The following is a 27,920-nucleotide window of genomic DNA, read 5'->3' as shown; positions in this document are numbered from 1 at the left end:
GATTTCTTGGTTGACTCATTGATGGTTTAATAGCATCATGACCTCATTGACGGTTAATGTTATTTAACCTCCATTTGTTTGTGATCTTTCCAGATTGTTGCATGTGGTTTATTTCTAGTTTCATAGTGTTAAGGTCAGAAAAGATACATGGTATGACTTCAGTATTTTTTAATTTGTTGAGACTTGTTTTTTGGCCTAATATGTGATCTGTTCTGGAGAATGTTTTATGTGCATTTGAGAAGAAAGTGTATTCTGCTGATTAGGGTGGGATGTTCTGAATATATCTGTTAAATCCACATGGTCCAGTGTGTCATTCAAAGCCACTGTGTCCTTACTGATTTTCTGTTTGGATGATCTGTCCATTGATGTAAGTGGGGTATTAGAAGTTCCCTACTGTTATTGTATTGCTATCAATTAATTCCTTTATGTTTGTTATTAACTGTTTTATGTATTTTGGTGTTCTCATGTTGGGTGCATTCATATTTACATTGTTATATCCTCTTGTTGGATTGTCACGTTTATTATATAGCATCCTTCTTTGTCTCTTTTTACAGACTTGGTTTTAAAGTCTATTTTGTCCAATATAAGTATTGCTACTCTGGCTTTTTTTGACATCCATTTGCATGATAAATGTTTCTGTATCACCTCACTTTCAATCTCTAGGTGTCTTTAGGTCTGAATTGAGTCTCTTCTAGGCAGCATATAGATGAGTCTTGTTTATTTATCCATTCTGTCACCCTATTTCATTCTGTTGGAACATTAGTCCATTTATATTCAAAGTAATTTTGATAAATATATATTTATTGCTATTTTGTTACTCATTTTGTGGTTGTTTTTTAGTTTTTCTCTGATCCTTTTATCTTTTTCTCTGCTTCATGGTTTGCTGGTTTTCTTTAGTGATATACTTGGATTCCTTGCACTTCATTTTTTTTTTTTGGCATATCTCTAACTTTATTTTTGATTTGTGGTTCCCATTTGGTTAATATATAACATCTTCTGAATATAACAGTCTACATTAAGCTGATGGCTGCTTAATTTTGAACTCATTCTTTAACCCTCTCCTCTCCACATTTCACATATTTGATATCATATTTTACATCTTTTTATTTTGTGTTTCTCTTTTGTTTATAAATTTAAACATAGAAATTTCTTCTAAGGTGGTTGTACCATATTTGTCCATGGATTTTAGTCTTAAGGTTTCCAAGGGGAATTCCCAAAGAAGGACAAAGTAAGAGTCATCAGCCAACAATTATCCCAGCAGATGGGAGAACATTAGCCTCATTCCTAAAGAGAAGATTTGGGCTGCACACCAAGTATTCACTGTAGTCCACTGCTTATATTGCTGGGATCCACCTGGGAATAGTTCCTCCGGGTTGGTTTCTTTTCCTGGGGAGAGCTGTAAGAGGGGAGGTTAGTGGTATGACTTAGTCCTCGTTGCTGCAGATAGTCGTGAGGCCACACTGATGCTCATCATGTCTGTCCTCTACTTACCATTGTAGATTTCCTTGTTGGGGCGACCACCTGTGCCAGTCTGGGTGGCTTACCTGTGGAGTGACCTACTCTCATCTCTTGAAAAACAATGAAAAATAGCCAATTTTGCCGGTTCCTTATAGATGGAATGGGTTGGAGGTAGTAAATGAAAAGAAGTAAACAATCTGAAACAAAAGGCAAAACTGTTGGAGAAGGCTCATCTGACTGCTGGGTAGAGGCTGAGCCATTGAGGGGCGAGGATGGAAACAGAGATTCGAGGCTATTGTATGAGTCTAGACAAGAGACAGTGGCAGCTGTACTTGGGTAGCGGCAGTGGAGGTGGTAAGAAGTCATTAGTCTCTCTAAATGTGGGTATATTTCAAAGATAAACCTTTTGCCGAGGTGAATAAGATTTTGTCTGGGTTATCAAAAAATATGAATCCACTGGGGAAACGAGATTTATAATGGATTGTTTTAGCATAATGATGAGAGTAGTGGTAGATACCTAGAGGAGGGGGCGGTTATGGAGCCCTACCTGGGAAAATCTAAGGTAGGACAAGGCAGAATATGAACTGAAGAGGTAGGTTGGGCCACACCGTGGAGGGTCTCACAGACCGAATTAAAAACTTGGACTTAATCCTGAAGTTGACATGTACGATTAAGCAGTATTACCTAAGGAGGTAACGCATTCCAATTTACGACTTAGATTCTCCAAGTAACTCTGGTGAGTGTAAGAGGGCTCATGGGTTAAGATTGAAAGCAAGGAAACCAGTTAAAATATGCATTTGTCCAGGGTAGAGATAGTAAGCTAATATTTGTCATGTACTTGCAATCCGTCAAGCACTAAACACTGTATGTATATTAACTCAATCCCCAGAAGAACCTTATCAGACAGGGACTATTAATATCCACATTTTACAGATGTGTGGACTCCAGCACAAAGAGGCTAAAGTAAACTTGCCCAAGTTCATAGAGCCATGTGGCTCTAAGCAGGAAGCAGGATTTGAACCCACACACTCTGGCTGGAGAAAGCGTGTACTTATACACTGTGCTACACTCGTGTCCTTAAGGTAAGAGCCCAGAGAGTTAGGGAAAATAGTAGGGTGAATCTCTTGTATTTTGTCCCAAACATAATAGTTAATTAGCTGTAATTTCACATTAGCGTTAACAGCAGTATCCATAAGATCCTCACCCTCCTATCATTTCCTTTCCTTCTTACTTAGAAGCTTGCATTCTCTTTTGGCATCTGTGTCTCTTTCTTGCTTTGCAATCTGATGCTGCCTTTCTGCAGCAACACAGGGTACAAAGCAGATGTTCAGGATGTGTCTTTGGATCAGACAGTATTGTGACATCAGGTAACCCAAGTCTGCGCTTTTGTCTTCTCTCAGAATTTCCTCCTAGGGGAGTGCCTCAGACTTGGTGTTCATTGGAGTGCTTTTCTCCACAGCTTTTGTTTGGGAATAGCTCAAATTAGATAAATTAACTCATGGCCGCTGGAACATCAGTACTATAGGAGATTGTTGTGAAATACACTGGTACCTGGGGAGAAAAGTGTATGTTTCCACTAATCACCTGTAATGCAAACACAGACTGTAAATAGTCATTATGTAACTATTACTTTTCTAACTGTCAAAATGTGGAGAATTTGAGTAGTACAAGGAGTTTATAGAGAAAACAGGGTCTGGAAAATGCTTGCCTTAGTTTGCCAAGTAAGTGTCGGCTCTGCTGCCTTACTTCTGATGGATTACCCCCAGGACAATCTTATTTCTTTCTCTTTTGGATTCAGGGAGGTACTGAACATCAACATCTTTTTCATGTGGTTGTTAATGATATTATTACAGTTTCATAAAGCACAATACCTACCGTACCTTAGGCCAAATGTTATTCAAAAAGAGCACATACAATTTGTAGCCCTTCTTCAAGCCTAAAGTATGACAGAGAGACACAAAAATAGCCAAGAAATAGATGGCTCCCACAAAGGTACCTTATAGCCGCAGTGGTAGGACAAGAGGGCCACAATCCCTGGTACCTCAGTGAGTGTGTTCTGTGTCCTCTGTGGTCAAGAAACAGAGCACTTGTGACTGAAGAGAAGGGATGAGGAGGTGGGCAGGGGTCTGCTCAAGGGAGAGAACACAGTCTGCATCAGAAACTAGGGGAATGGGTTCTATTGGGGAAAGCCAAGAAGGATTGGAGAGAAGTTGATGGCCAGTGAGTAGGCAGGGTTCAGAAGCCCCATATTTTGAAGAAATCTAAAGCACCTTAAAACACGAAGTTCAATAATGTCAGCACATACCTGAGAAGCTATAAAGTTAACCAGCCCTGTCCAACCCTTCCTTCTGAGCTCACATTCCAGGTAAGGAACATTTTTATTTTTGAAATCCAGGTGCACAGTCAGGAGAAGGGAGAAAACAGTGACACCCATCTTTTTAATGAGCATTGCTAGTGGAAGAGAAATTAGCATCACCTTGAATTTTATGTGATGTCAGTTAAATGAAAGTATTTTATAGCACTTTACAACAAATTAGAATCAACTAAATTGAAAATAAGCCTAGCAGGTGGGATAAGTAATCAGGTAAGTGGCCAGTTTTGCTATTTTTGCTTTGAGTTGAAGACAGAATTTGAATTTCTAATGTCCCCGAGGCATAGGGTTCACAATTGGGGAGCATGGCTTCTGGGATGATTGTTTAAGATGCTAGCATTTCAGCTTTGCCCTCTACTCTACAACTTGCTTAGCCATGTTCCTGGGAGATGGGCCCCAGCACATGGGCGTGCACGCCAGAGACAGGGCTGTGAATTAGTGGAGGACAGAGCGCTGTTTCTGGCAGAACACTACAGAGCAGACTGGAAATAGATGACCCAGAACAGGGTAGTAAATCATCCACATTAACTCAGGGCCTCTAATGAAACGACTGAAATTCATATGAAGACTTTATGGCCACTCATGAAATCAGCCCAAATCAGAGGGGCTATTAGAACACTTTTATGTTTTAAGAAAACGGTGGCTGTGCTCAGCTGCTGTAATTTGCAGTCAGAATGCCTTGACATCATAAATACTGGCTTTGGTGGACGGTGTTTCACAGCACAGCTTTTCACCCCATGAGGCAGTGTTTCTTGAGTGGATTACTAGATGATTGTAGCATCTGAAATACGTTCAGGAAACCGCTGAGGAGGCCAGAAGATGCTTGGCACTGATACCTACATTGAGGTTGGTGGCCCAGGATATACCTGATGCTTGTGCAAGTTTGCATGTGGGGGCAAAAGAAAGAGGAGAAGATGTGAAAGGAGGGGAGTTCTTATAAATGAAACTTTGCAGTTCGCTCAGAGTGGACGTGTTAAGGGCAACAAACGATAAAATGATGCTTGTAATTATGGTTTATAAAGAGAAATAGCCATATTGAGTATATAATTTTCATTTTTTCTCTTCTGCAGCTGATGAGTTAAATTAAGTAATCTGCAGAAAATCCATGTATCTATGTTGTTTTTAGTCCACCTTAGAGAAACATGAAATATGCAGATTTCTTTCTACTCTCCAGTTGGACTTTCTACTTGAAACACTTTTCTCAAAATATATGTTATCTTTTTTTTTAATCTTAAAATAGTTACATAACCTTTCAGGTACCTAATTACTGAGCAGCAGATAGCTTTCCACATGAAAAGTAAAAATGATAAACGGAACCTTCTTTAATTTCTTCCATAGTCATTTCTTTTTCTCTAACCAGCAGCCCTCACTTGATTTTCAACACTTTATACTTTATTTTTAAAAAATTTTTTTAATGTTTTTATTTATTTTTGAGACGGAGACAGAGCATGAATGGGGGAGGGGCAGAGAGAGAGGGAGACACAGAATCGGAAGCAGGCTCCAGGCTCTGAGCCATCAACCCAGAGCCCGACGCGGGGCTCGAACTCACAGACCGCGAGATCGTAACCCGAGCTGAAGTCGGACGCTTAACCGACTGAGCCACCCAGGCACCCCAACACTTTATACTTTAGATTTGGATATGGAAAGAGCAGAGTTTTAAATTTCCATCATCATTACCTTTTGATAATTCTGTACCCTAAACTGGAATGAGTACGCAGGAAAGGCTGACTTCTCTGCTAGAGTATCAAATATATGATGACACCATGGAAAATGGGACGGGTCTCTGATGAATCCTGCTAATACTGAAAACATATCTTCGCTATTGATCCCCACACTGACAGCCTCTAGTGCTTGACCCTGTTCAGCCAACTTGGGTGTTGTTCCAGGTGGCACTTCACAGGTTTGACAGATCATTGTGCTCTGAAAGCATTAACACATATGCCCGAGTCATAGAGGTTATCCACTGTATTTTGTTGCTTTGATAAAAATGGGTGCAGAGAATTGAGTGAATTTATCGGAGAAAGGTTCAAATGTACTGACCTAGGACTTTCAGAGAGGCACTTCTTTGTAATACCTCGCCTCTTTGTTTTGTGCTGCCCTCTGCTGGCTACTAAATATTGTAGTAATGAACCTTGAGAAAAACCAAGTGGTGGAAAAAAAAAAAAAAAGAGTGGAAGCTGCTGTCACCTCTGCTTTCCATTAGAAAGTAATTTCCCATTTTATTTTGTGAAATGTGGGCTCAATGTGTAGTGATTAATTCAGATGCACTGAAGATATAAATTGGAGAAAATGCATGAGACTAATTTGGTTATTTATATGGACTTTGTAAATGTCTGTGAAAGAAATAATTCTGTAGCTTATTGCATGATTAGTCAGATTTTCTGAATCATCAATGTGAAAATCCAGTGTTATTGTAAATAATTTGGACATGTTTCTCCATGTTTGTATTTTTCAGTGGCTGCTAATTTACAGAAGATTGTAGATGATCCCAAAGCTTTAAAAACACTGACATTTAAGTTGGTAAGTTGAAAGTTCTGGTAAGAAGGTAAATATTTTGCCATGCTCTGCCAGCAAGGAACAGCAACAGTTTAATAACCTGCTCTGCAATGTTGTTGCTATTGTTGCTTTCTTTCGGGATCCATTTTTGCATCTGTCATTTGCCTGTTTAACATCTGGGAACATTTTCTGACCATGACCAGGAGTTTACTCTTCCATGAGTGTAGCTTGCTTCCCAGTACATCTTTAAGAGGGGTCACTGGAGAAATCTTGAAGCCTGTACTGTTCTGCTTCCAGTTTGTATGGCACCTTGACCATACAGACAAAATTAAACTTCATTCCAACCAACACTGTTAATAAAGCTTTCCCAGAGTGAAAGCCAAGTGGTTCTAACTTTTAAAAATTGAGGCTGATTGTTGTAGAAATGGTTTAGGTAATTGGAAGCGATTGTAGAACTACTCGCTGAAGGCTTGTGAACAAAGACCTAACATTTTAACTCCCCATTTCAAATCACAGCAATAGATTCTCGTAGAGAAGAGGTGTTCCAGCAGTTTTTCTGCTCTAGCAGACTTGAAATGTGAGAACTGGCGTGGCCATAAAGATATAGATCCTGAGCATTCTGGCATCATTCTAAAACCAAGAGACACGGTGACCATGGCCGGAAATAGAAGTCCAAACAGTCAAAAGTGACTATTTTCCTGAAAGTTTGAGCAAACAGTACATTAAGTGACTCATTTTAAAATTATGAATCTTATCAAGAGCCAGTCACAATGCCACAAGCAATTTAAGATATAAATGACTAACACTTTGCTGTGCACAATATGTATTGATGATCTGTCTTTTTTATTTCTTGTGAAAATTTAATGGAAGTGTACACGGCCAAAGACATGAAAATGATCAGTTACAGTAAATGTTAGCCCTGTGCTAATGAATTTTCTGGGTCTTGCCTGTCGTCTGATTTCATATGGCTAGGCTGTGGGATGAAAGCAAAACACAAAGATTCTCACAGAAAGAATTTATCTGAAGAAATTTGTTTCGATAACAAAAAGAACGGTTTACTCAGACACAGAATGGTAAAATTAACAAATTGAAAAACCCGTCTTCTGGTTTACAACATTTCTGTCACCTCTATTATGATTCTAATCCGCCTACGTCTTTGTGAACATATTTCATTCATATGAGAATGTACTGATGGAGAAAATGGTACCCTGTGTCAGGATTTCAAGCCAATATTAATGTTTCTTTATTCATTTTTTATACCATAACAAAGAAGTTATAACACACCACCTCCAGAAGATCGGTCTCATTTTGAATATGCAAACAAAGATAAGAGATTAGAGCTTTTGTGCTGGCTTAGCCCCACACTAGCTAAACTTGCTTACCTATGAAACAGGAATAGCAACCCCCCACCCTTTGCCTATTACTGAAGGTCTGATAAGAACAGCCACTATAGGGGCGCCTGGGTGGCTCAGTCAGTTGAGCGTCCTACTTTAGGGCAGGTCATGATCTTGCGGGTTCGTGAGTTCAGGCCCCATATGGGGCTTGCTGCTGTCAGCCTGTCAGGGCAGAGCCCACTTTGGATCCTCTGCGCGCGCGCACACACACACACACACACACACACACACACACACACACACCGCCCCTGTCCCTGCCCCTCCCCTGCTTTCACTCTCCCAAAAATAAATATTAAAAAAAAAACACAAAAACACCTACTATACCTTGTAAAACTCCCCTCATCTCCTACTTGAATCAATTTATTGCTTCTCCAGATGCTCTCACATGATTCTGTCCTCTTCATCCCCGTTTCCAGCACCCTTGTGGGATCCTCTTATCTTCTGAAACAGATCTTCCTGCCTACAGTTTGGCAGCCTCTGGCTCCATTCACCACACTGTGGCTGTGGCCAGAGTGCTTCTACAGTGCACAGCGCTCCAAATACTTGAGTGGCTCTCCACTGCCCTCTACTACAACTCAGACCCCTGACCAGACCTCCCTTTAAGGTTCCTGCCCTACCTTTCTGGGTCTGCCCTCACTCTCCCCACCTCTCTCCCCCTCATTCCCTATCTGCTCCTGGCTTCATCTGCTGGCCTCTTTGCATGTGCTTTCTCCTCTTACTTAGACATTCCTCCAACTTCTCCAGGCTGCTTCGTCGTCTCCCCACACCTCAGCATGTTCTAACTTTCTCCTGGCCTTTTGCTTTCTCCAGGAAGCCTTCTCTGACGTCCAGTCCTGGCTTAGATGATCTTCTGTTCCCCCCCATGAATTCATACCTCTTAAGAAGTCTAGAGGTTCCAGTGGCCAGAGGCTTCTGCCTTGGACCCACAATGCCTAGCACAGTGGCTGGCACACAGCAGAATAATACCAGCCTCATTTAGAAAAACTAGCCATCATTGGTTTTTCCTTGCCATTTGTTTTAATCCCTGTAAAATGATTAGGATGGGGACTTCTGCTTCATGCCCTGTTTGTAGAGTCCCTTAAAATTCCTTGGCCTTGCCTGCAAAAATCACAAGAATCCCTTTCTTATGCATCCACTGTTTGCTAGACAGTGCGTGAAGTGTTTTACATACTTCACCTCGGTTAATTTAGTCCTCACGATCCCACAAGATGGTGATATCATCAGGCTCATTTTCTGTTCTAGGAATCCGAGACTCTGTGCAGCGTCTTCACTTACCCAGGATCATACAGCTGCAGGCACTGCAAATTCAACTCTGGTCTCGCATCACAGCCCAGGCTCTTCAACAACAGTTGATTCTTAGAGACAGGACGCTGCAGCCTTGTGGTTTTATGGCTTTCTGTTTCTTTGTGGATTCCTCCTTTTGGATGACCATAAAGTCACAAGGCTGCGGGGGTCCTGCCTCTAAGAATGAACTTTTGTCGAAGAACCAGCTGTGTGATTCTGGGTAAGTGAACCCCATATTGACAGCGGTTGAGACGGATTCTCTTCTGTGCTTTAAGCAGATTGAGTAGCATTGGTCTGTCTGGCACAGGAGTCTTGTAAGAGAACCCAGACATGTCTTCCCTTCCCCTGATAGCTTGAGAATGTAGTAATGTGCTGTTCCCAGTAAATGGAAATTAATGGCTTTTTTCCCAAAAGGTAGCTAAAGATGTTAAATAAAGCCAGACTCAGGAGCGTCCTTCTATTTCTGTCACTTACCTCTCTATCCAGCCCTAGTTAAACCTGAGGGGGTCTCTTTGTTGTTACCACTTGCCAGCCAGTTTGAGAGCCACTTGATAGAGCTAATTTGAACTGCTTCTTGGCCTAATCTTCTGTGGAACACTAACATCCTGGCGAAACCACAGAGATTCAAACGCATTTGCCTTCGTTCATCCATTTGGCTATTTCCTTGAAGAATAAAAGATCAAAGGATTTCAGAAGCACTTTTCCTCAAAAACTACTGCTGCTCGTGGTCCTTTTATCTCTCAGCTGTTTATCATTTTTATCTCCAAGCTTTTTTTGCTTTCTAAAGGAGAGTGTCAGGAGCCTGAAAATCGTCTAAAGAACACGTTGTATCTTGCTACTGTGGTTCTTTACCTCACAGAACAGTGGTTTACTCAGGCGGTGGCGGGGGCATTTTAAAAAAATCACTGCTGCCTGTGTCCCACACCAGATATCTTTAATGTGATTACTTTTGGTGCAGCCTGGGTTTGGGGCATTTTGAAAGCATCCCCTGGTGATTCCAGTATTTAGCCACAGCTGAGAAACATGCTGTTTTGTGGATAGTTCAGTCTCTGATCTCTTTTCTCTCTACTCTCCCACCACTATTAGAATTATATGGCTCAAGTTTGAAAAGGTGTCTGTCCTTATATATCTGCTTACATAAGAAAAACAATGGCCCAGAGAGCAAAGATACTGGTTATATCAAGAAGAGCATTTACTTTTTTCCTTGCCCAGTGAGATCTTGTACTTCACTTATTATAAGTCAGATGAAGCTAGATTTCCATTGTTGGCATGACCAGAGGCAGGAAGATCAGAAACCTTTTTCATATGTAACACTTTTAACAAAGTGGTTCAAGCACAGAGGGCATTTCAGCTCAAGTGTAACATGCTTTCAGTTTAACATCTCAGTACTGCCTCTTTGTTGATTGTCGTAAGCCTTGCCTTGAGACAAGTCTCCATAAATGCCTTTTAAGGCATTTTTAAATTTGCTCCTTTGCAGTTTTATAAAGTAATTGAATCTTGCTGCTTTCGACGTGGAATTTTTGAAATTGCATTAATAAAAATACGAAAGATAATTTGCCCTTAAAGAATACAAATTGTGAGTATATGTAATTAACATCCAGTTGGTACACATTTACATGTGGGTAAGTGAACTCATTTAATAGCATGCATTTACGTACTGAAGTTTAATAACATGCATTACGTACAGTGATTTTCATAGGCATTTTGTCAATTAATGACTAACGGGCCTTAGTTTTCGAGGCTTTCAGCTCAGGTGTAGTTGGAGGCTGCATAACGGAAGGCAGCATTTCCTGAAGCACAGGTAAAGCAAAGACCAAAATGAGATTTAAAACTACTTAAGAGTATTAACTTTTTCTCCCTACTGAAAGGGGAGTAAGGTAAGAAAAATCTTTAGGGAACCTATCAGTTCAAGAAGATCCAGGTAGCCTCTCTGAGCCTCCTGCTCCAGTCTGAGACACTGGTTCTCCAGGTGTGGTCCCCAGACCAGCAGTGTCTGCTTCATCTGGAAACTTGATAAAAATGTAGCCTTCCAGGGCCATATCCCAGGCCTAATGAATCAAGAGTCTCTGGGGGGCGGGGCACAGGAATCGGTTTTAACAAGCTCTCCAGGTGATGCTAAGGTTTGAGAACCTCTGCTTTATAGGAAACATGGAGCCAACTCGGTGCTTCACACTTTGGGAAGCACTCAGGTAGAACAGTGGTTCCAACTCTACTGACCTTTTGCATCATCAAGGGAGCTCAAAATCCCAGTACCCAAGCCACACCCCAGACCAATTCATTCACGACCTCTGGGATGGCAGTGTAGATTTTCAAATTTCTAGTGGTTCCAAAGCGAACACAGGTTTGAGGTGGAATATACTAAATCCGTTGTTGGCATTTCAGCAGTCTTCACAGCATCTGCACCAGAAGTAGGTTCCATTTCAAGACCACTTTGCTCATCCATAAAAAGCAACTCCTCATCTGCTCAGATTTTATCCTGACCTTGTGGCAATTCAGTCCCATCTTCAGGCTCCACTTCTAATTCTAGTTCTCTTGCTGTTTCTACTACATCTGAAGTTACTTTCTCCACTGAAACTTTGAAGCCCTCAAAGTCATCCATGAGGACTGGGAACGGTTTCTTCCAAATTCCTGTGAATGTAGACATTTTGACCACTTCCTAAGAGTCACTCATGCCCTTAATGGCATTTAGAAAGGTGAAGTTTTCCAGAAGGTTTTCGATTTTCTTTGCCCAGATCCATCAGAGAAATCACTGTCTGTGGCAGCTATAGCCTTATGAGAAGTATTTCTTAAATAATAAGACTTGAAAGTTAAGGGGCATGTGGGTGGCTCAGTCAGGTGATTGTCTGACTTCAGCTCAGGTCAAAAGTTGAAATTACTCCTTGACCCATGGACTCTAGAATGGATATTGTGTTAGCAGGCATGAAAACCACATTAATCTCACAGTCCAGCTCCATCAGATCTCTTGGGTGACCAAGTACATTGTCAGTGAGCAGTAATATTGTGAAAGGAATCTTTTCTGAGCAGTTCTTAACAGTGGGCTTCAAATATTTCAATATACCGTTTTGTAAGCAAATGTGCTGTTGTTCCATTTATAGAGTACATATTCTATAAATAGCTCTAACATAATTCTTAAGGGCCCTAAGATTTTTCGAATGGTAAATGAGCATTGACTTCAATGTAAAATCACCACCTAGCATTAGCCCCTAAGAGGAGTCAGCCTGTCCTCTTTGAAGCTTTGAAGCCAGGTACTGACGTCTCCTCTCTAGCTGTGAAGTCCAAAGTGGCATTTTCTTCCAAAAGAAAACTGTTTTGGGGGCTCCTGGGTGGCTCAGTCAGTTAAGCGTCTGACTTTGGCTTAGGTCATGATCTCACGGCTAGTGAGTTCGAGCCCCATGTCGGGCTCTGTGCTGACAGCTCAGAGCCTGGAGCCTGCTTCAGATTCTGTGTCTCCCTCTTTCTCTGCCCCTCCCCTGCTCATGCACGCTCTCTCTCTCTCTCTCAAAAACATGAAAAAAAATTTTTTTAAGCTGTTTTTGTCTACACAGAAAATCTGTTGTTTAGTGTAGCCACCTTCTTTAATTCTCTTAGCTGGATCTTCTGGATCACTTGCTGCTTCACCTCGTACTTTTATGTTATGGAGATAACTTCTTTCCTTAAACCTCATGAACCAACCTCTGCTAACTTCCAAATTTTCTTCTGCAACTTCCTCACTTCCCTCAGACTTAAAAGAATTGAAGAAAGTTAGGGCCTTGCTCTGGATTAGGCTTTGGCTTAAGGGAATGTGGTGGCTGATTTGATCTTGTATCCAGACCACCAAATCTTTCTTCATATCAGCAGTTAAGACGGCTGTTTTGCTTTCTTATCATTCGTGTGTTCACTGGAGTAGTGTATGTTCAATTTCCTTCAAGATCTTTTTTTGAACTTTGGCATTCACAGCTTGTAAGAGGCCTAGCTTTTGGCCTGTCTCTGCTTTTGACATGCCTTCCTCATTAAGCTGAATCATTTTTAGGTTTTAATTTAAAGTGAGAGATGTGTGATTCTTTCTTTCCCTTGAACATTTGGAGGCCATTGTAAGGTTATTAAGTGGCCTAATTTCAATACAGTTGTGTCTCAAGGAATCAGGAGGCCTGAGAAGAGGGAGAGAGGTGAGTGGAACAGTCAGAACACACACAACATTTATGGGTTAAGTTCGTGGGCCCCAAAACAACTGCAAAAGTAACCCCAGAGATCACTGATGTCCTATCACTATAACAAATATAATGAAAAAGTTTTAAAAATTGTGAAAATTACCAAAATATTACACAGACACGAAGCGAACCAATGCTTTTGGGAAAATTACACCAATAGACTTACTTGGTATAGGATTGCCACAAACCTTCAGTTTGTGAAAAATGTGGTATCCACGAAAGGCAACAAAGTGAAGTGCAATAAAACAAGGTATGCTTATATACTGAAGGATAGTGGTTGTCTCCAGGAAAAGCTCTTGTGAGGTTGAGTTGTAAGCTGAACTAGCCATGTTTTCCCCCGTGGAACACTAATTTTATTTGGAAGAATAACTGACAAAATGTGGTTGTTCAGACTAAGGAATTGGCAGACATTTTTTCAACATGAACCAAGTAAGCCTGGCGCTTTAAGGAAAACAACTGGCCATATTTGTTCTCGATAATAAATTTCAGCTTTCGAGCAGAAAAATGACTTTGGAAAACTTGCATCTGCCCCTGTAACCTTGACAGCATCCCAGTACTTACTTTTTCTGATGAGATTAGTGATATGTGATAGTTTTGAACATGATTGGTTGGCATGGTGTATTGAGACATAGAGATTATAGAACAAACTGTGTCAGCAGTGGAAGATGTGCATAATTCAGTGATGCCGAAAAGTCATACCTGGGCAAAAGATCAATTCAAAACGCAAGATAGACTAATGGTTTTAATCTAACAGAATTAAATTTCAATACTATGGTTTCAGATTCTACGTCGCAACTAACTTTTAGGAAACTCCACTTGGAAAGTCTCAAAGTAGTAACAAACAATATCCACAATTATCAGAAAGACTTTTAAAATTCTATTTGTTCCCTTTTTCAACTACATATTTATATGAGGCTGGATTTTCTTATATATACTTCAAGGAAAACAACCTAAAACAATAGATTGAATGTAGAAGCAGATAGGGAAATCTCACCATCTTCCATTAAGCAAGACATTAAAGAGATTTGCAAAATATAAAGCAGTGCCACTCAGTTTGGGTAAACTGGTTATTTTTCATGATTTTATTTATGCTAGCATGTAGTGGGTTTATTATTAGATTTAATGAAGTAGTAAATGAATAATTCAGAAATTTCTCAGTTTTAATTTCTGAGACCTTCAGTATAATATAATCTACATAACCATGTTTGTTTTTAATTATTTTAATACTTAAAAATACTTTAAACATGACTTCAATAATGTTAAAAATTTTTCAGTTTTAATTTCTAAAATAGTCAATATAATAAATGTAACCTGCAAAAACATAAGCTTTTTAAGTTTTATTTTGATTCCAGTATAGTTATCATACAGTGTTACATTAGTTTCAAGGTGAACAATGTTATGATTCAACACTTCCCTACACCCAGTGTTCACCACAAGGGCCCTCCTTAATCCCCATTGCTTATTTCACCCATCCCCCCATCCACACTCCTCTGGTAGCCATCAGTTTGTTCTCTATGGTCAAGAGTTAAGCTTCTTGGTTTGTCTCTTTTTGTTTTCCCTTTGCTTATTTGTTTTGTTTCTTAACTTCCACGTATGAGTGAAATCATATGGCATTTGTCTTTCTGTGACTCCTTTTGCTTAGCGTTATATTGTCTAGCTCCATCCATGTCATTGCAAATAGCAAGATTTCATTCTTTTTACGGCTGAATAATATTTTGTGTGTGTATGTATGTATGTATATGTATATATGTATACATATATATGAACATACTACATCTTCTTTATCCATTCATCGATCAGTGGATGCTTGACTGCTTCCATATCATGGCCACGGTGAATAATGCTGCTATAAGCATACAGGTGCACGTATCCTTCTGAATTGGTGTTTTTGTATTCTTTGAGTAAATACTCCATAGTGCAATTGCTGGATCATAGGGTAGTTCTAACTTTTTGAGGAACTCCCACATATTCTTTTCCATAGTGGCTGCACAAGTTTGCATTCCCACCAATAGTGAGTGTTCCTTTTCTCCACATCCTCGCCAACAGCTGTTGTTTCTTGTGTTGCTTTTAGCCATTCTGACAGTTATGAGGTCATATCTCATTGTAGTTTTGATTTGCAGTTCTCTGATGGTAATTGATGTGAATATCTTTTCATGGGTCTCTTGGCCATCTGTCTGATCTTCTTTGAAGAAATGTGTGTTTGTGTCTTCTGCCCATTTTATAATTGGATTATTTGTTTCTTACATGTTGAGTTTTATAAGTTTTAAAATATATTTTGGATACTAACTCTTTATTGGATATCATTTGTAAATATCTTCTCCCTTTCAGTAGGCTGCCTTTTAGTTTTGTTTCCTTTGCTGGTGTAGAAACTTTTTATTTTGATGAAGTCCCAATAGTTTATTTTTGCTTTTGTTTCTCTTGCCCCAGACTTATTTAGTAAGAAGTTGCTATGGCCGGTGTCAATGAGGTTACTGCTTGTGTTCTCTACTAGGATTTTTATGGTTTCAGATCTCATATCTAGGTCTTTAATCCATTTTGAATTTTTGTATATGGGGTCAGAGAATGGTCCAGTTTTCCCAACACCATTTGTTGAACAGACTGTCTTTAGCCCATTGGATACTCTTTTATGCTTTGTTAAAGATTAATTGACCATATAATTGTGGGTTTATTTCTGGGTTTTCTACTCTGTTCCATTGATCTATGTGTCTGTTTTTGTGCCAGTATCATACAGTTTTGATGACTACAGCTTTGCAGTCTAACTTGAAGTCCAGAATTATGATGCCTCCAGCTTTGCTTTTTCAAGATTGCTTTGGTTACTCAAGGTCTTTTGTAGTTCTATACAAATTCTAGGATTTTTGTTCTAGTTTTGTGGAGAATGCTGGTGGTATTTTGGTGTTAATTCCTTTGGGTAGAATAGACGTCTTAACAATATTTGTACTTCCAGTCCATGAGAATGGAATGTCTTTTCGTTTCTTTGTGTCTTCTTCAATTTCTTTCATCAGTATTTTATTCCTAGGTATCTTAGTATTTTTGGAGCAATTGTAAATGGGATTGTTTTCTTAATTTCTCTTTCTGCTGCTTCATTATTGGTATATAGAAATACCACAGATTTCTGTACATTGATTTTGCATCCTGTGACATTACTGAATTTGTTGATCACTTCTGGTAGTTTTTTGGTGGGGTCTTTTGGGTTTTCTATATATAGTGTCATGTCATCTGTAAATATGAATGTTTCACTTCTTCCTTACTGATTTGGATGCCTTTTATTTATTTTTGTTGTCTGATTGCTGTGGCTAGGACTTTCAGTATTATGTTGAATAACAGTGGGGAGCGTGGACATCCTTGTCTTGTTCCTAACCTTAGAGAAAAAGCTGTTTTTCCCCATTAAGGATGTTAACTGTTTTTCATAGATGGCCTTTATTATATTGAGGTATGTTCCCTCTGAACCTACTCTGTTGAAGACTTTTATCATGAATGAAGGTTGTACTTTGTCAAGTGTTTTTTGTGTCCATTGAAATGATACGGTTTTTTTTTCCTTTCTCTTAATGTTGTATCACATTGATTGATTTGTGAATATTGAACCAGCCTTGCATCCCAGGAATAAATCCCACTTGATGGTGACGAATGATTTAAAACAAAACAAAACAAAAGCACAAGATTTTGAAGTCCTTGATAATTTTTAAGAGTATAAAGAGTACCTGAGACCAAGAAGTTTGAGAACTGCTGCTTTAAGGGTCTCTGGTCCCTTTGCTATAGATTCCAGAATCTTTTGCATATTGCCCTCAGTGTTTTGCAGGCCACAGTGAGAGAGGCAAGGACTCAGCCTTGGTTAAGAGAGAGTCGGCAGGGTAGTGGGAGAAGAAGAGCCGAGTGCCTGACTCAAAGCCAGGCAACCTGGTCTGTGCCTCTTTGCCAGGAAACCGAATGTTCCAGTGTCGCTGGGGGAGGGAGGCGCTGGGACTGAGGGTGACAGGTGGACTCCCTGTGTGATGTACCCACAATAACCACTGGTTTGATCACCCACTTGCATTGTAAATTCTCACTTCCACTACTCTTCACAAGAGGGACTTAAGATTTTTCTTTCATGTCTAGTTGGCTTAACCACTATTGGATATTTTGTTTTATTTCGGGTCATTTCAACCTCCTGCTCATCCCACTGCCAAATTTCTGATGTATCTTTGACATGCAGGGATGCGCTTCACAGCTTCACACTGTCTGCTCCCTCCTCATCCCTGCCAGCAGCTATTGGTGCTCCTGGGGTGTTTGTCATTTGCCTATTAATTACATGCATTGTGTCTGCCCCCATTCACTGCATTGAGTAAGTGAGCAGTAAGTCAGCAGTAACTACATAGCAGGGGAAGGTTTAGGGAGATACACAAACAGGGCTTGTGGAACAAGAAAACTGGTGGTGGTGGGGGTTGAGTGTCCTAGTATTTGTATGACAAACACCCACGGGAAAATACCTTATCTGACAACCCTCCTGTGCCTGTACTACTTTGTTAAAAGTGATAAGGAAAGGGACGTTTTTGATCTTACTGCCCTTTACTGAATATCTTGTCAGAGTAAAGCTAGAGAAATCATTGGACAGGGACAGAGTAAATTCTTTAAATGTCAACTAACATTTCTACCCTTTATGCTTATGTAAGAAAATCAACAGCGTAAGTGCTGACACCATTACTTTAAAGATAATTACTTAAAAATATTCAAGTTATATGTTCTAATTAGCTGCTTATTGTAAGGGAGAATGTTGAGGTTGACAAAGGGCTGAGTTTATGTACTGTTTTTTGGAGCAGCGCAGAGCGGTTCATTGTGATGATTGGAAAGGGCTTTTTTTTTTTTTTACATGGGAAACTAATTGTTTTGACAATAATTTAGCAGGAATTAGGCCAAGAAAAAGTTTGGATGGCCCTTTAGTGATTAATTGCCCATTCCCAGTCATTCATCATACATTTTTCTCCCTACTTGTGGTACTTACATAATGTCTGGTTCTGATTTATGTACTCTGAAGAGGCAGCCTGGAATGGTGATCTGAGTACTGTGTGTGTGTGTGTGTGTGTGTGTGTGTGCTCACGTGCATGTGTAGGAAAGAGAGGGAAGTGAAAAAAAAAAAAACACTTGAATGAGGACAAGTGAGAGGTTTGATGGACAGTGACTTGTTTTCACTTTTTAATTTTGAAGAAAAATCAAAATATTTGACATGCTATAATTTGGGCCAATTTTAGGCAATAAATGTCCTAAAATATTATAAACAAAACTCTGTCATGGAAAAATAAGTTATCTATCATGAGCCATTCAACTACTTGGTAACCACTCCTTTTTTCTTTTTTTTTTCTTTTTGTCAGTATTAGAGAAGACACCTTTTGGTAAAAACCAGGTTTACCCTCAATGACCTGTTAAGTCGCTTGTGCTCATTTTCATAATTTTTTTTTTTAATAAATGGAAGTGTGTATATCTTAATTCCCTCTACCTATTTTGCCCATCCACCCAGCCCCTTCCTTTCTGGTAACCACCAACTTTGTTTTCTGTATTTAAGAGTCTGTTTCATTGTTCATTTGTTTTGTGTTTTAGATTCCACATATAAATGAAATACAATATTTGTCCTTCTCTGACTATCTCACTTAGCATAATATCCTCTAGGTCCATCCTTGGTGCAAATGGCCAGATCTTATTCCTGTTTACGGACGAGTAATATTCCAGTGTATATACATATACCACATCTTTATCCATTTATCTGTGGATAGACACTTAGGTTGGTTTGATATCTTGGCTATTATACATAATGCTGCAGTAGACATAGGGGTGCATATATCCTTTCAAATTACTGTTTTCATTTTCTTCGGTAAATAGCCAGTAGTGGAACTACTGGTATTTCTATTTTAATTGTTCGAGGAACCTCCATATTGTTTTCCACAGTGGCTGTACCACTGCATTCCCTGCCAACAATGCACAAAAATTACCTTCTCTCCCTACCCTTGCCAACATTTGTTATTTCTTGTCTTTTGATCCTCTCATTCTGGCAGGTATAAGGTGATATCTCATTGGATTTTGATTTACGTTTCCCTGATGATGAGTGATGTTGAGCATCTTTTCATGTATACTTTGGCTATCTGTAAGTCTTCTTTGGAAAAATGCCTACTCAGGTCCTCTGCCCATTTTTTTTTTTTTTACTGGATTATGTATTTTTTGGTTGTTGTTGAATTGTAGAAGTTATATTTTAGATTATTGACCTGTTATCCAATATATAATTTACAAATATCTTCTCCCATTCAATAGGTTGCCTTTTCATTTTGTTGATGGTTTCCTTTGCTGTGCAAAAGCTTTTTATTTGATGTAGTTCCAATAGTTTATTTTTGCTTTTGTTTCCCTTGGCCTGAGAAGTCAGGTCCAGAAAAATGTTGCTAGGGCTGATGTCCAAGAGATTACTGCCTGTGTTTTTTTTCTAGGATTTTTATGGTTTTAGGCCTTCAATTCATTTTATTTTTGTGTATGGTGTAAGAAAGTGGCCTAGTTTCATTCTTTGCACGTAGCTGTCCAGTTTTCGCAGCACTGTTTGTGGGGGGACTGTCTTTTCTTCATTGTATACTCTTGCCTCCTTTGTTGTAAATTAATTGACCATATAAGTATGGGATTGTTTCTGGGCTATCATGTTCCATTGATCTGTGTGTGTTTTTGTCCCACTACCATACTATTTTGATTACCATAGCTTTGTAGTATATCTTGAAGTTTGGGATTTTGATACCTCCCTGCTTTGTTCTTCTTTCTTAAGATTGCTTTGGCTATTTGGAGTCTTTTGTGGTTCCATATAAACTATGATTATTTGTCCTAGTTCTGTGAAAAATACTACTGGTATTTTGATAGGGATTGCATTGGGTGATATGGATATTTTATCTCTCCATTTGTGTCTTCAGTTTCTTTCATTAGTGTCTTACTGTTTTCAGAGTACAGGTCTTTCACCTTTTTGGCTAAATTTATTCCAAGATATTTTATTGTAATATTCCTTTAAAATTATTAAGGAACTCTAATTTGAAAGTATACTTAAGATCACTTTCTTGGCAGTCTCAAAGCTTTAAGCCTAGACATTGTGGTGTTTTAACGGGAACAAATCCCTCCCCCTCTGCACCCCCGTTTTCTGCACTTGATAGCAAGCATGATGGTCAGATTTGTTACAGTAGTAATTAAGCGCTGGAAGAAATGGGACACTGGCCCCATGCAGATTGTGCCTTTGCTTGGATCAACTGGCACTGAAGGTGTCTTTTTCCCTTTTCAGGCTTCAGGCTGTGATGGGTCGGAGATTCCGGACGAAGTGAAGCTGATCGGGTTTGCCCAGTTGAGTGTCAGCTGATGTATGTCCCTTGACATCTCCCCCTGATCTGTCATGCCCCCACCTCACACCATTTCCCTCGATCTTCCTCCCCCACCCCTACTCCCTCCACCTCACTCCCAATTCCCACAAAATCAGAAGATTGTGAAGAGTCTGGCTTCAGTGACATGGGATAAAAAGGAATTTTTTTAAACTTACAACACTCCGAGTTCTGCTTTATTCTCTAGCAATCCACAGTATGAGAACAAGCAAATGCCACAGCTGCACGACTGTTGCTAATTTTTCCAAAAGCTATTTAATATTCTTAGCAATCAATTCGGATATCCCTTAAGTGAAAAGAATCTGAAATACACTCAGGTGGTCCTATTTATTGGCAACAAAAGGAATTTTTTCTATCAGAAGCCTATTTCCTCTTTCATTGTTGTTCTTTCTGTTCTACTTTAATTGTACATCTGACAATACTGCCTCTTTTATGTTGTATTTAGAAATTAATATACTTATAAAATTAAGATTTATTAGCCAAACTTGAATTCTAGTTTTAAAACTGACTGTGAATTTTATTTTTCATATATTTATGCATTACACACCTTAGCTATAAGAAGAAAAGTTTTTGATTATATGCTTCTTGCAGTTAATCTCTTGTTATTTAAACAAAAAAAATTCAGGTCTATCTTTGGAGTATTTATAACTTTTGATTTTTGAAATGACTGAATTAGGAACTTAGATGCTTATTCTTTTGGTTTGTTTGCCTAAAAACCAATCCACAATCTGATTGTCTCTTGGGAGAGGGAGGTGCCTTGCAAACTTTCATATTAAGAATGTGCCTGAGGCTGCTTTACTCTGGAATAGTCTCAGATCTAAAACTTCCTCTACATAAAGTGGCATATGTAAGTTTTGCTTCATTGGAACATATAGAATGCTATATAAAATGTTGCCATTCTATTAGACTGCTAATTATGTACCCATCTCTGATTTGACTTCTCTGTGATAGGATTTGTTATTCCAAAGGTGATAAACTTGAAGATACCAGAATCTGAGTTTTACTTGAAATTCTGCAGAATACCCAGATGGAGTGAAAAATAGAAAGGGTTTTTGTGCAATGACTAAAAAAAGGTAAAATGCTGTTAAGTTTCGAGAATAAATACTTTCACGTTTCGAGAATAAATACTTTCACCCAAGTAGCCCTCTGCTTGACTATATATTAAGGAATAGTAAACCTTAGGATTTTCAAAATTGGAGTCTAAACTTTCAGGGAGGTGGGCTCCCAGGATGGTACCATTGCTCTTTCCTAGCTAACCCTAGATATGGCAGCTCTTTAATGTACTTTAAAAAGCAAATATATATTACTAAGGAAAGAAAAGTTATTTATAATTGCCTTGTCATAATTGTTAAGGTGTTCTAGAGCCATTTGCATACAACTTAATGTAATTTCATTCCATTCTATTGTTTACACAACAATTACTCAAAGATGACTGCAAAGGTAAAAGGAAAATAAAAGTGTATTGCACAAAGAGATGGTGTCACATGGTTTCTTCCTCCTTCAGGTAGCACCTGCATGGCAGCAGTGAGATTTAGCACTTCCATGCCTCCCAAGAACTAAGGAGGGAAAAGTGCCCTTAAGGGAACAAGGCATCCATTCAGTCTGAGAATCAGGTTTGACAATTATTCACACTCCATGTAGTAGGGCCACCGGGAACAAGAGCAAAAAAATTCCTTACAGCGAATTCATTTTAGCCCTGAGGCTTGGAGTGGTTAAGTGACTTTTCCAGGGCCCTTCACAAAGCTACTTACAGAACTGGTCTCCCAAGGCCCTGGTTCTGCTATTCAGAGCATGTTCTTAACACTCTGTACAACTTGTAGACGAAAATAGTATAAGACCCTCATCTTCTGAGAGAGTCAAACATACCTGAATAACTGGAGGACCTTGTTTTGCAACATAGTGATAAGTATCATATAATATCTGTTTAATGTATGTCCATAGTCCCACATCTTCACTGCTAGCATTTGAGAGCGTTTATATACATCCATACAATAGGATAAAGATTTTTTTAATGAGAAAATTAGGATGAGAACTGGTTAACAGTATGAATGCAAGGGTCAAGTTCATGCAAAGAGGTGTCTGACTGCGTACAGCCCACTCGTTTTTTTTTCCTTTCTAAAGTTAGGAGAAATACAGTTTTTCCTAGTACTAAAGCCTGCAATGAATTTTTCTCTAGGCAGTTACATTTAGGTATTCAGAAACTTCAAAACTCTCCGAACAGGCCTACAAATACATAGTTACATTTTGAACACTTACCTTTTGTAGTGCTTTGAGCAGATGCTCAGAGTCATGTGATAGGAAGTGCCAGTACCAGTCAGCAAGGAGCTGAGAGCATAGTCCAAGCAGTTACCGTCACTTGTGCTCTAGAAAGACACAGTAATCAAACTGTCTAAAAGGAACGAGTGCACTGTATGACCACGACTGTTTCTCTTAGCCAAGCTTTTGAGGAAAGAGGACATACAGCAATGAAGCATTCAAGGACCCAAGCTCCACTGAACACATATGTCGTATTATTTGGATAGATTCATATGCCTTGACAAACAGGTGGGTTCACAGCCTCTTAGGAAAATCAAGGCACCCACGTCTCATACCTAAATACACACAAAAACTTTTTAACATCAGTGTGCCTCTATTATGGTCAACTTGTAAAGCTGTAGTAATAGAAGCAAGCTCCCTTTTATCTCATTTGAACTCCCAATGTATTGTCCTTGTGCGAGAAAAATGGTTTTCTGCATTTAAAACAACTTTTAGAGATCCTTATAAGTCATGTGTGATAAAAATTTCTTATTTTTCCAGGAAAAAAAAGTAGCCTTTAGTTCCCCACGTGTTCCATATCTTATGTGCTGGTAAACATGGTGGATGGCCCCCACGTCTGAGTAGGGTCAGGTAGTAGTCTTTAGACGAAGACCCAAGAATTCCCTCAAAAAAATATTCCTACATACAATGATGTTGGCATGTAAAATTTTCCTATTAGGAATTTTCATTCACTCATTTCACTAATGCACCTACAGTCTATTTAGTTTTAAGCAATATACCTCCCGGGTGAACCCTCCAAGTTAAATTACAGAGATGGTGAATATAAGCCCAATTCATGTTGGAGGGCTTCTGCCAAAACTTGGGATTTGCATTTGACAGTAAACGATCTTTTGTTTTTTCTTGGAAGTACATTTGATAACAGAAGCTGTTGCTTAGTGAGGCCCACTGAGGTTGTGACAGTAAAATCATATCAACTTAAAATGTTACCAATTTCTTATAACTGAAAACATGCTTCTAATTCACCCAAAAGTGGCCTTTATACAATTATGATTCCACTTAAAGGGAACCCAGATATACCTGTTTTTCTGCTGTACATATTTATATTGCCAAATCCTAGCTAAGAACGCTGACTCTCACCAGGATATTTAGGGGTAGTGTGAATATAAGTAGGGTGCCACGGTGGGTGGTACTAGAACATTCCTCCTAAGGACTGGAATGTCCCAGCCTGGAAGTACACGCTGCTTTCCAGGGTTCTAAGTTTCAAGAGGTCTATTACAAGGCCTAACAGCCATAAACAAATGGCTTTCAAGTGATAATTTCCATTGTGTATCTTCATGAACTAAAAATTCAAGTATAATGAGTTTGATTATAAGTGAGTGTTACCTTTAGGCTAATGCAACACTGCCTGGAGTTTGGTGCTTGGGATGTGCACTCTCAGGAATAATAGAAATATTTAAGGCATGTAACTGGTGCAGACAGTAAGAAAATATGTTTAAAATGATAAAGTGACTCACTCCCTCAGTATATCGATTAACACCCAAACCACCACCAAAAATGAGGGAGCTGGCACTCCACTGGAAAAGGCAAGGCATTAAAAAATGGTCAAAAGTACCTGTTTCCAGGGGCATCCAGATGGCTCAGTCGGTTGAGCATCTGACTCGATTCCAGCTCAAGTCATGCGTGATCTCATAGTTCATGGGTTCAAGCCCCACAACCAGCTGTGTGCTGATGGCACAGAGCCTGCTTGGGATTCTCTCTCCCCCTCTCTTTGCCACGTTCCAGCTCTTGCTTGCTCGCACACGTGCTCTCTGTCTCTCTGAATAAATAAACATTAAAAAAAAAAAATACCTGTTTGCAAAATGTCCCAGTGGTTACCCAGCTGATATTATGCCACGGAGAAAAATGCATGGTCAAATAACAGTGATGTCCTTTTATCTGCCTTCTTTTGCCTTGCTCACCAAACCTAGCTGGGTAGTTTGGGTATCTAAGAACAGTGAAGAAAATCCACATGATTAAATTATCAGCCACTGTGCATCCTGTGCCAAACCAACGGATACTGTTTTCTAATCAAGCATCCCCAGGTGGAAACACGAAGACACATAAAACTTCCCCCTACATGAGTTATAGCATACAGAATATCATTAGCTGAAGTTTGTTGAGCCCTTATAATTTAGCTCATAACTCATCAAAGGGCAAGAAATGTTATTAAAAGTTACAATCTTACTCTATTGTTATTTGAATTTGCTACAGAATGATGAAAGGGCAGTAATAGAATAATCATTCCTAGAGTGTACTTATCCCTCATGTAGAAAACCGTCTTAAGAAACCAAGACTTGTAATTTATCACAGAGGAAACTGGCTTACTTTCTAGATAGAATATTCAGTAAAATAGCAGGCCCGTAATCTGCGAGGAGGGAGGATAGTGTGCTTCTTTACAAAATGGTATAGACGATACTCTGGTCCAGCCTTCACCCAGATGAATAATTTGGTGTTGAACAATTCTGGCAGCACTTAGATGTGTTAAGTAACATAAAGTTCAAAATGAATGGTGATCAGAGGAAGGTTGTGTGTATACTCAGGTAGATTTTTCACATACCTCAGTCTTTTTTTTTCTCCTCTCCAAACTCAAGGGGATTCTGAAAAAGGAAACAGAATCAAAATGAAACAGATGATTGAGGAAGTATCGTACTGAAATGCCAAGCACTGTTCATACATGTTATTGGAAAACCCTGACTTCAGATCCAGCACTATTTTCCCATGTTCTAGAACATTGTAATGAAGCTTAGCTGTATACAATATCAAATCTGATTCACAGTAGTCCTGTGATAATGTTTATATGTACACTGAGTCACAACGGAAGATCTAATTCTTATTGAGGTTGAGGATTGTAGCCAGTAAAAGTTTGAAAGCCACTCCTTTAAGCCATTTTGAATTTTTTTTTTTATTCTTGCAGCCAAAAGCAGTCACTTTGCTAAGTACTTTACATCTTCTCATTTAATCTTAAAAACTCTGTTGGCTAGGTTTTATTACACCACGTTAAAGATGAGAGAACTAAGCCTTAGAAGGACTAAGATGCCCAAGCTAACACAGTGTCAAATATGAGGCAGGACTTGGAATGTAGGTAAATCTGGTTCTAAAGCCCCCACTCTCAATCATATCAGACAGCCTCCCTACATGATACAAGCACATACGTTATTGCAGGCTTTCTCTGGACCATGCGCTAAACCAAAGACTTCCTACCTCACCTTGCTTAAGCCTCTCAACAACTCTGGGAAATTGGTTTCATTATCTGCATGTTACAGATGAGGAAATAGATGTACACAGGTCTTAAGTAACTTCTCCAAGGTCAGTAGGTAACAGGGACTGAACGCAAGTCAGGAGGACTCCAGAACATTTCCACTGTACCTTAGAGAGCTGCCTCTCTTCAGGGCCTATCCAGATTTTGTGGGGCCTGAAATTTCTACGATTAAGGGTAGGGAACTCTAAGTTTGGGTGCAAAGTTACTTGTGGCAAATAGATACCGAGTCTTGCAAGGGGCCCTGACCATTACTCCTGGTAACTCTGCCACCAGGTCACAGATGTTGCATCTGCTTTTCAATTCATGATTCATATTAGAACTTGTATATTCATCAGAATCTTTTGTGATGTGGCTTCCAAATCTAGGAAGGGAAGTAATTTTTCCAAGATCAAAGAACGCGAGATGGTAGTTTGAGAAGGGACAGTTTCAGCCTGATTATTTTAAGTGCCTTTAAAAAAATAATTAAATTCCAATGTAAACAAAAGAAAAACCAATCACATTCCTTAGTAATAAAATATAAAACCAATGTACCTTCTGCTCAGGCTTTGTTGCCAACTGTCAGTGTGACCTCACCCAAGTTCTGTTTCACTCCACTAAGCCTCAGTGTACTCATTTTTAGATTAAGGGGGATTAATTAGTTGATTATTAACTTCCTTTCCAACATGAACATTCTAGAGGCCTAATTGAGCAGAGGAATGAATAAACTGGTTGCTGCTTGCCTGTAGTGGTCCATCCATTCAGCTGTACAGTCGAGCTGTTGGTGAATTGAGTTTTAGAAATTCTATTCAGGTAATTAGGAAAGAGTTGGTGGTACAGGGAGAGTCAGGTTCAAACTACTTCAAGTTAAAAAGATGGGTATGTTAATTAGCTTGACTATTTCACAATCTATATGTATATTGAAACATCAGGTTGTACACCTTAAATATATATTGTTTTTATTTCTCAATTATGCCTGTGGACACGGTCTTAAGAGAGGTAAAATATTTCTACTTTATGGCTATCCCCTAAGCATCTAGTACTTCACAGGGCCCGTTCCACCAAGCTCTTTCTTTCTTCATAGAGCTCCTGTTACAAGAGGAAAGGCAGGAATTGTGTTGAGGAAAGGAGAGGTGAGGAGAGAGACACCTGACCGACCATCCTACCCACTCATACTGCCTGCCACGTGTGGGTAAAAGCAGCCACAGCGTCCCTGTTGACTCCTATGAGCTAAGTCAAAACCAAAATCTTAGAAATCGCATATCCCTATTATTTCTAGCATTTTTGTTTTATAGTTAATGATTAAAATTATTAAAAATAGTTAACATTACTAAAAATAGTGACCACAGAGTACCTACCTTATTCCAACTGCTTTTCATATGTATTATCTCTTAATCTTATTATAACTATGCAGGGGCGCCTGGTGGCTCAGTCAGTTGAGCGTCCGACTTCGGCTCAGGTCACGATCTCATGGTTTGTGAGTTCGGGCCCCCGTGTCAGGCTCTGTGATGACAGCTTAGAACCGGGAGCCTACTTCTGATTCTGTGTCTCCCTCTCTCTCTGTTCCTCCCCTGCTCACACTCTGTCTCTCTCTCAAAAATAAATAAAGATTTTAAAAAATTAAAAAAAAATAACTATGCAAAGCAGGTATGCCTGTGTCTAAATTACAGATGAAATGAAGTTCAGAGAAGTAACTTACACAAGATCAACAAGTGAACGGCAGTCCTAGAATTTGAATTCACATGTATCTTCCTACTATACCACATTGTCACCCAGTTAAATGCATCGTCCCTATATTTATTATAATATAGTATTATGTATTATATATAATTAAAAAAT

At 39.2% G+C, this 27,920-nt stretch overlaps 1 protein-coding gene across 8 annotated transcripts in view; it reads left to right on the top strand.

The window, feature by feature from the left end:
• The window catches only part of STK39 (serine/threonine kinase 39), a 316,473-nt gene extending 289,145 nt beyond the window's left edge, over positions 1-27,328 (top strand). For 5 of the 8 annotated variants that reach the window (XM_042949026.1, XM_042949024.1, XM_042949029.1 and 2 more), the window contains exons 17-19: positions 6,285-6,349; positions 20,458-20,516; positions 21,503-22,024. In XM_042949026.1, the coding sequence (XP_042804960.1) occupies positions 6,285-6,349; positions 20,458-20,516; positions 21,503-21,548 (170 nt within the window). In that variant the 3' untranslated portion in view covers positions 21,549-22,024. Of the gene's footprint in view, positions 1-6,284; positions 6,350-20,457; positions 22,025-27,165 lie in introns of those variants that run through there. The other 3 variants (XR_006205518.1, XM_042949025.1, XM_042949028.1) reach the window with 3 other exon arrangements.
• The last annotated feature ends 592 nt before the right edge of the window (positions 27,329-27,920 follow it).

Source organism: Panthera leo, chromosome C1, assembly GCF_018350215.1.
Source record: "Panthera leo isolate Ple1 chromosome C1, P.leo_Ple1_pat1.1, whole genome shotgun sequence".
NCBI classification, from domain to species: Eukaryota; Metazoa; Chordata; class Mammalia; order Carnivora; family Felidae; genus Panthera; species Panthera leo.
The sequence above is the reverse complement of the archived record's forward strand: the minus strand, read 5'-3'. Positions and strand labels throughout refer to the sequence as shown.